General features: G+C 31.7%; 1 protein-coding gene across 1 annotated transcript; it reads right to left on the bottom strand.

Annotated features, from left to right (window-relative positions):
* Nucleotides 1-6455: 6455 nt before the first annotated feature.
* Nucleotides 6456-9267, bottom strand: LOC137925129 (leucine-rich repeat-containing protein 71-like). The gene is made up of 2 exons (XM_068768511.1): nt 9120-9267; nt 6456-7759 (listed from the first exon to the last, which is right to left on the bottom strand). The coding sequence occupies exons 1-2, from the start codon at nt 9265-9267 to the stop codon at nt 6456-6458; spliced, it is 1452 nt and encodes a 483-aa protein (XP_068624612.1).
* Between the last annotated feature and the right edge of the window lie 645 nt (nt 9268-9912).

Raw genomic sequence — 9912 nt, 5'->3', positions numbered from 1 at the left:
GGATTTGAAACTACTGTTAGTCCCAATAAAGACAAATGATATATTTGTTAGAAGATTCGACTCACGCGCCAAGATGACTCCAGGTAACTTGATGTTATGGCTACCAGCTGCAAGTATTTGTACCAGCCTCAGAGATACGTTACGCCGCCGATCTTTCGGAGAGTAGCAAAACCTAGGGTGAAATGTTGGGACAGGCTGACATTTTTGTGACCCTCGATTCCCATCTAAAACCTGACCATGGCCGGTATTCCGCTGCCCACATCGAGCGACTTCCTACGATCTTGGCTCCAGTATAATAAATAATACATCAATTAGCAGAGAGAATAGAAGAGAAGAACATCGTCTTACCGGTGAATATAGAAAAGTGTTATATAAGGCTATATTAGTTTTGGATTAGTATGTAATACACATTAAATGTAACACTAATTTTAAAAAGTGGCTTAACATAAAAACTTGCTTAAGATAATTTTTAAAAGGAGTGATTATTTTGCCATTTACACTCTTGTGTAGGTATATCCAGTGGTGATAGAAACCACTTTAGTACACATCACGAGCGACCACAGTTTAAATACCATTACTACTGTTACGTAGCCTATTCCACGTACTAGCTGCTATAAATCTTAAAATTGCGCAGTAATCGGGAACCCCGGCATCTCCAAACATACCTTGGCGCTACAGTATCTGGGTTTTCTTCATCGTTATACGAAAAGCATCATTACACTGTACTCGAAGTACATTGTACGATGCCCTCTTATAATTCGTCCAGAGTTGGCATGTGTAGAAGCTTTGGCAGTAGGCTCTGAACAAAGTCAGCTTAACGTCTGCGTAACAGCGTGCGAAGCAATAAATAAATAAATAAATAAAAAAGATCAAAAATAATTAAAATAATGAATAAAGGTGATAAATAACTGTGATATTATAAATGCAAATTATGATATAGATAGTAAGGAAATAAATAGGATCAATAGGAATTGTGATAAATAAACAGTGTGTCGATGTATGGAAAGGAAAAAAATATTGTAAAGGAAATTAGAGAAAGAATGAAAGACATTGAGAAAGACGAAATATGAGTATGAAAATCAATTAAATTTATTGAAAAATTATAACGCTATAAAAACCTTGTCCGCCCAAGATAGGGGTAAAAAAATTATAAAACATATTATATATTTATTTTTTATTATTATTTATTTTTAATTGTTACTAACAGACGAATGTTAAAGTGTTTGTTTGGAGATTTATACTATCTATATATCGATTCCAAATTCATATTAAAATGTACTAAGGATTTTAATAAAATTTTGTGTACTTGAGGGTTAATTGTTGTAATATTTGAGATATTATATTTATTGTAATATTTGAGATTTAATAACGAAAAATGTTATTTAATTAATTTAAGTATTATCATGATTGTTTTATTCATTTATTAACGTAAAAGGTACCATAATTATGGTGGTGGTGTATGCTTATTTAATTTTGTACTTTTTAAAATGAAAGTAATGTTATGTTACATTATATATTGCTGTAGGCGTAATTATTTAAAATTCAAAATAACTTAATTCAAAAGTATGTAGACATTTACACACTTTTGAATAGTTGATTATTTTTAAATTATATGTAGTATGCTATCACCGACCCGGAACGCTTATCTGCTGAAAGAGCCAGAAACTCAACAAATTCTATATAAAAATAAATTTTACAATGTTTCACGTAAATGAGTTAACAAACAAAGATCTAAACATTTTAACTATATATATTATTATATAAATAAGTAGAAGGAGGGAGAATCAAAATCATATTTTCTATATTTAAACAACGATTGTGCCGAAGATTTAGTACCCCTGAGCGGTTGCTTGTACTCATGTAAAAAGCCAACGTCTAAGGCGCATGGAGAGGGTCGGCGTTGGGAGGTAAGGGGCCTCCGCGGCTCGTATATACACCTGCTCTGTATCTGTGTGAGTGAAGATCACGCGCGTGTGTGTTTATATTTTCATTTCAATAGTTTTTACTTTGCATCTGTGTGCGTGGGGTAGCGGTGTGTGCGTTTATGCCGTATTGATTCCGCCGCTGTGGCGAAGTTGGCAAGAAATTTATTATCTGTAAGATGGGTTCGTAAGTCGTTTGGCTCTTTGTTTACTCTATCACACTAACATTCCGACCGCACTGCATCTGATTCTTGACTAACTCGAGTTAGGTATACTTAGTGAGCTTTTAGCAAATAGGTTTTCAATACTACGCTTATTCTAAAAATATGAATGGTTTACATAGTTGCTGACATGATTTTTATTTAGTTATACAATTATTTTTAGTCGGTTTTTCGGTCAAATTAAATTATTTGTCTTCCAAATGAGACGTCTTAGTATCTACCGTATATTAAAGTAAAAAAGTTTTTTTAAATACTTTTCTTAATCCGTCATTTGATGTTTGTAAATTCCAGTATATATTTTGAGTCTTTGCTTAGTAATAAAGATCTAAAATCTTATTTTAAATAGCTATTTTTCCTTTTATATCATGTATATTATAACATCGAAATATGATCTTTTAAAACAAAAATCACAAAAAGTTATAACGTTAAAAATTTCATCATAAAACTCAGTTTTTTTGAAATTTATCAAAAAATTATACATCTATTTCATTGAAAAAAAAAACAGCTTTGTATCACTTATGTTTTTAACTATTGATCCTTAATGTGCAAAATTAATTTATCTTTTGGAAGACGAATATTCGAAAAGGAGCATCAATACATATGAAATATTAAAAATAAACAAAATTTTTATTTTGCTTTACAATATATTGTAATATATAAATATTAATAAAATCATCTTAAAAATAAACATTACGGCATTGGCAAGATTTATTAGTTAACATATAAGTATATAATTTGTATTATGTATTTATCATAATAATCTATAAAGGGATATAAAAATAGTGCAATGAGTAATATTTTTAAATCAATATGACATATATTTACTTTATAAACATTACGTTCATCCAGTTTAAATTTAAAAGAAAGACGGGGAAGTTAAGTCCGATGATTCCGTTATGAAATAATATTAAAAACAATTATTGATATGTACTATTAATGAAGAAAGTATATTTTAAATGTTATCTTGCGAAAATGTTTCGAACCCCGCGCTTTTCGCCGGCTGGAGTTTGAAAAAGCGAGCGTCTAAGGAGGCGCGGCGCGAGGGGGGCCGCCATATTTTAAGATGGCTTCCGAGCGCGAATATCGACGCGCCGCACCCGCCCGCGCCGCCTGCCTCCAATTTTCTCCGCACCGATTTGCAATAGTTTAAATTCCCCTCCATTATATTTATATTTTAAACGGAAACTTGGAAACAAGAATTATTTATAATCCATTTCAAGATTAAACCACTGATTCATGACAAATGCGTTTAGTGACATTTTGTAGTGTATAAATAATAGTATCACGTCTACTAAATATTTTTTTTTGTAATTACGTAATATAAAAAACAACGTGTAATTTATAACCAATGGAAAGGTATTTTTTTAAAACACGGCAATCGATTTTATTTATTGTTTGTTATGTCTTTCATCACGCCGCCCACCGTATTTTTATTTCACAAAAAACCATTGACGAATTATTTATGATTCATTCCAAAATTATTTTACTCTTATTCATGACAATAACAAACGCATTTGACATTAAAAAAAAGGAATATTTGAAATAACACTTTTTTAATAACTAATGAATGTTGGGGAAGACGATGAAATAAATATGTCAGCGTTCAGTTTAATGAATAATATTAAAAATAAAGTGTACTTATTAAAAAAACACACTAACGCATTACATAACATTATTACTACGCAATGCGATAGTATGTGTAATTTTAAATAGATCTTTATAGCAATAGTCTTGTAATTAACATTTTATTAATTTTGTAATTTTTATAATTCGAAATAATTAATGAAATAATATTACAATGATAATTAATTGATTCTTGGGGATAATGTTATAAATAGGGCAGCATTTTCTTTAATAAATAATATTACAAGTGAGGTGTAAATATTATTTAAAAAAAATTGCGGCTATATGAAATATGTACAAGCTTTTTCAAACCTATAATGTTTTTCTTAATATAATTTAAAAAAACATATTTAATAAATGAGCTAGCTAGCTGAAAACGAACTGGAGACGACGGAAGGAAACAGCCATATTGGAGAATAGCCATACAGGACGCTGAAGTATTGGAATTCAACGGGCGGAGGTGCGTTACCACCCAAGTACGCATCTATCTGATCGTTGGCGAGGAAGATGATAACCAAAAGTGATCAAAGAAAGTTTAATCGCATTAGTGCAAAGAGTATTTACAATTTACTCGATCTTAACGCAATGGCAGCGACCACATAAGTGATAGCGTTCGATTTCAAATTTGAATACCGATTTGAATTCGAACGCGCATGAATGATTTGACATAAAAATATTGTAACCGTAGTGGTCAGCGATGTAAAGCGTGAACGTTATGGTGACATTATATAATAATAGTTTTGTGTGTGCATGCGAAAATGTAATGATTTGTTTTTAATTTTAAATTAAGGAATTTTATCATAAATGTTTCTATTGTTTGATAATTGCAATATTGTACACATTCAGTTTTAATTTCAAGTTATATACTATTGAAGCTTAAATTATTTTTTATTATTTTTTTCTATAGCTTTTATTTCATGTCTACGCGAAAATTTTATCGTGATCGGGCTTAAAAGGTTGGTGCTAGTAAAAGTAATCGATAAGGAAGTCTACACACTTTTATCTTGATTGTTAATATTTTGACCTTCTCTCTTTATAATACAAACAATTTGTAGTATTGTAAAATACAATGTAGTCTAAAGTTAAATCGTTGTCCTTCCTTTAAGAGACATATTAATACTTAAGAATGGTTAAGACGTGAAAATGAAATGAAAATAAAAAATTAAAACAAGGTATAATTAATTGATCGTTCAAGTTACAAATCACACAGGTAGCAAAAGAGTAAAGTAGCGGCAGTATAAAATTGATTTTGGGAAATGACTTGACTTCTTCTGTCAGGTATATACTGAAAAATTAAAGATAAATTTCCGTCAATTATTAAAAATAACGAACATTTAAATTAGTACACTGGATACATTTTATAGTACATCTTCCTTGAAATAAATTAAAAAAGAATGTGGTAGATATTCATTTTAGTTTTTTTTAATAAACAAATAAATATAAACAGCCCTCTGTCTTTTATATTTTAAAAAGGTCAATTAAAATATTGATTAATATTTCATAAATTTTGATTATGAAATGTAGTAAAATTCAAGATATCTGACATTGTTTTTTTTTATTAATGCCTGCTTGTAATTCAAATGTCACATAAAACCATTGCGCTATTATAAATATCAGAACAGTTTTGTGTCCATATTTGGCGAAATATTGGTTGAATCCTATTCTAGTCCCTCGGGCCTTGTAAGGTAGGAACTTGTGTAGAATCTCAGCATATTACACATCTTCATTGTTGAAAGTCGCGCCATTCCTGGAAAGGGCTGTACAGGCTTCTTTAGCCTGCTTTTCTGAGTGCTTCCGTTGTCGTGAGACCCATCACCACCTATACAGAATCCCGTGAAGCGATGGCTCTCTTAATCCCTTTACCTTTGCTTTTCCTACGATGACAGCTTATCTAGACTGTCTCGTTGCTTCCGACCTAACCTAACCTAACTAGCCCAGAATCCGCTTGTGATGATGGAGAACTTAGTCTTTATATTAAGTTGATCGAGAACAGTTCTGTTGTTTCCCCTGGCTATCCACGGTATGCGTAGCACTTTCGCCAACACAAAATTATAATGGCTTTTTAGAAAGAAAATCTTATTTTTATGTCGCAAATGAATACCAATAACATAATTACAAATTATTTAATTATTGTAATCTTTATACAAACAGTGTATTTGGTGTTTGTTTATACACACACAAAATATAGGAAATAAAATATAATGTTTAATTTGTAAAATATAATTAAACTAATACACGTGTTAAACTATTATGATTGCGTGAAATAAAAATCTATTTACAACAGCGTCGTTATCATCGCGATTCCTTTGTTATTTTACAGAGATTAATGTATGACACCAATGACAAAGTCTAAAAACACATGCGCAGAAACGTTTCCTTTGTTAACATTTTTTGTACGCTGTATTACAAAGAAAGAGTTTAAACATTCTAAATATAAAACTTAGACAGCAATAATACCATTTCTCCACAAAAAGTATACATTTCGAAAATTTCGTCCCCGATATCAAAACAGGTATTAACCAGAACTGCTAAATATAACGCATTTGCTAAAGAACTTCATTTAGAAAAAAACTTATTAATAATAAAATAAACGAACAAAAAAATACTCTGATATTTATACGTGGCATTAAATCGTGTCGTTTTTTTGTGGCTCGATTGTTCAACTTCTCAAGGATGATCTGAGCTAAACTTATCTGGAAGATATCGATTTTGCCTGAGTCTTTTTCTTGTTCGTTGGAACATTACGTTGGAATCCAGACTCAAATATAGCATCAATAATTCTAAATTCATCACACGATACCGGCATGTTATTTCCGTCTATACACATATATATTAAGCCACGCGGCTTTCTATCCGCTTGCTTCTGGTAAAGGAGGACATTGACAAGCTTCTTTAGACAATTGTAGGACAAATGATTGAACGCTAGATTCAAACAGGTCAATGTATTATTGCCCAAACAATAAAGTGCTTCGTTTTTAACAACTGTATTGTTTTTAGCGAACGGATCATTAAATATACCAAGGGTGTTTAGAACAATTGTTGTGGCTTTATCCTCTAGATTTGAGTCGGAGGTGTACACGTTACTTGCGAGAGTGTCGGCAAATGAATGCATAGATTCTCTTTCGTTTCCTCGTTTAAGTTTTCTAACACTAGTGGCTACTGAACGCCCTGTCTTTCTCTTTGACGCTTTATCTATATCTACTTCTTTCAACTCTTTCATTTTGTCAGCAATCAGTTCATTTCTTCTCTTCAGGAATGATATGTAACGTGTCTTCGATAACAATATTTCCTCTGGAGTTATACAGAATTCTTGTAAACTATTTAATATATGTATAGCACCATCGTCTGTTATGTCATTGTCAGATAGATTCAAATAGGTCAAACATCGATTCGAACGTAGGACATCAGCCAAATATTTCGCACCGACATCAGTTATTCTGTTTGACGTCAAATTGAGTAGATATAAGGATCTCGAAGCGGGATTTGGATATGTTAACTTATTAGCTATATTTTGTACGCCGTTGTCATCTAATTTGCATCGCGCTAGTGATAAATGTCTTACTATTTCCTGATTAAGAATTATTTCATAGTTGGCATCTATTAAAGATGTCCCGTCGAAACAAACTTCAGTTATGTTAGATATAGGTAAAAGTTTTTCTAGTTCATATATAGTTGATAGATCGGCACCCCTATCAATCACGATACTAGTCAACTGTGGATAGAACTGTATTATTAGTCCAATTACTTTAAGTACTTGGCGCGGTATGAATTTGTTTTTGGTGAATGCTATCTCTACTAAATCCTCATTGGTGTCGTGAACTGCGTTAATGTTGATTGCATCTTCGGCTAAACTGGGCGGTTGCGTGGTACCGGTCCTCATATCTTCAGTTCTATCCGACATGGCGTCAGCTCTAGAACTTTTCCGCATCGCTTTTGATTTGCTTCTATTTCTGGATTTGCTGTGATCACTCACTCCGGACTCTATGTATTCCACTGAAATAAGTTTACTATACTTAGGCGTTATCTTTTAAACTACACATTTGTGAATAATTGTCATCTTTTGTAAATATAAAAAGGGAGGAAATTTTTATTAAAGAAACATTGAAATGTTTTGTTTTATAACAGAGCAATCTCCTGTGCACTTGTCGTAATTTTTTTATAAGTGTTTTGGCGTAAAATATCGATTAAAAAATTGCACAGATAAAAGAAATCTTATTTTTTTATTAAGCTAACAGTAATCACTTTAACACATTTTTTATTCCTATATTATTGCAACTCTCCAGTAACATTTGTCAATAACAGGACTCTTGGGCGAGCTATCTAACATATTTCTTGTGTAGTGTTTCAAGTATTCATTTATATCGAATAAATTTTGCGTATGGGTCAACTTTCATTTTTTAGTACAGAAGACATAATATTAATTAAAGCAAATGTAAATCACTATATTCCATTTTCGACCAAATTATTTTTTTACCCTTTACATTTAAGTTTTCGTGTTATAGTATCTGTTTCTATAGTTGAGAAACTAATTATTGTGTTAATTGTAAAAATATTGCTTTATTGTACCGGAATGGAGACCACGGATCGATGACTGGACGATGGGAAATCTTAACCCTTAAATGCATAATGATGTAAAACTGCAACATACCACTTAAACGTAAAATGAGAGAGTAAATGCATAGTGTTGTATATATTGCAACATAAGGTTTTTTAAAAAGTAAGTTTAAAAAATATTATATACATTTTAATTTTTTTTGCCCTGCTGAACTTTGCACTAAAATAGTGTACTTATCTGCAAGATGAATATTTATTTTAAAACTATAAATAAAAGTCATGCATTTAAGGGTTAAAGGAAGGCCTGGGTCAAGCAGTAGACATTATGGTTGTCGTGTCAGCCCATAGCCCAATGCAAGGTATAGACCTTCGCCCAAAGATATCTATGGGGAGATATACCGTAAGCGCCACGCTTAGCAGGCGGGTTGGCGATAGAAATGAAGTATTATGGTACGCAGAGCACACTGTTGCCCATCCTTTGGAAACGTCTTTATGAGCACTGGCAATCTTATATAATTAATGCACAAAGTGTGAATTATATAATATTGTATCCCGGGAATCGAATCCGTGACTTATGATCTCAACTCTCAATGCTTACCGCTAAGCTACCACCGCTTGCAGAAGACATATTACGACTGAAATTCAGATATTGATTATATTTATTGCATGTCGTATATACCTTGTTGGAAATGCTAAAATAAATAAATAAATTTATTACAGTCTATTAACGTATTATTTTTATTCCATAAAGACTAGAAAGCAAATGGTCATGTTTAAATAGCTCATGTATTTGCCTCACCTTGATAAGTCTTTATAACATTAACAATATGCTCTAGCTCGAGTTGATTGCAAGCCCAGGGCAGGTAAGCAACAAAGTCATCTGGAGTCGGCCGATTATTGGTTCCAATTGACTCTTCATTTACACTTGTCTTCTCCGTTTTGTCCATCTTAAAGCATCTAGTTAGTAAAAAAAAATCTTAATATATACTTTATTCAACAATAATTATTACATAGTAATATTCTTCATATTGTTAATAGCGAATAGTTGGGTAATTTGTAAGAAAAATGCTGAAAGAGCTCAATTTAATAGAAACTATAGAATCTGATTTCTTTCCCCTACAAAGTCTTCCTTCAACTTATAAGTACGAGGGTTTCAAGCCGCGCCTTGATTGGAAAAGAACCCACAACAAACTCAGACATGCTTGATTTCTCAACCGACTTAGGTGTCATTGGTACAGTATGGATATGATCTCAAAGAGACATGTCATTCAACCATGGAAAAAATGCGAAGCAAATTTTCAAATGGTAACATAAAATTCTTTAAAAATTTTTGTTATTTGACAACCCCAATCACTACATTTTTATAGGGCTTTTACTAAAGATAAAGTCTGTATAGAACCAATCGAATTGTTTGCTACGTGCAACACAAATTTGACTGGAATTTTTTGATAAATCGGCATCTGTATCTGTTCATGGTAGATATTTTATTTTTTTATTTATTACTTAACTTTTAATCACTTTAATGATAGAAAAGTTAGTCGCTTGATCTTTTACTAACTGTTACTACTAATTAGAAACGCTCCGAAAAATGT

Source organism: Battus philenor, unplaced genomic scaffold, assembly GCF_028537555.1.
Source record: "Battus philenor isolate CCGP_79_NKW_IND1 unplaced genomic scaffold, ilBatPhil1.0.hap1 SCAF_26, whole genome shotgun sequence".
NCBI lineage: Eukaryota > Metazoa > Arthropoda > Insecta > Lepidoptera > Papilionidae > Battus > Battus philenor.
Note: the sequence above shows the minus strand (reverse complement) of the source record. Positions and strands in the feature narration are given on the sequence as shown.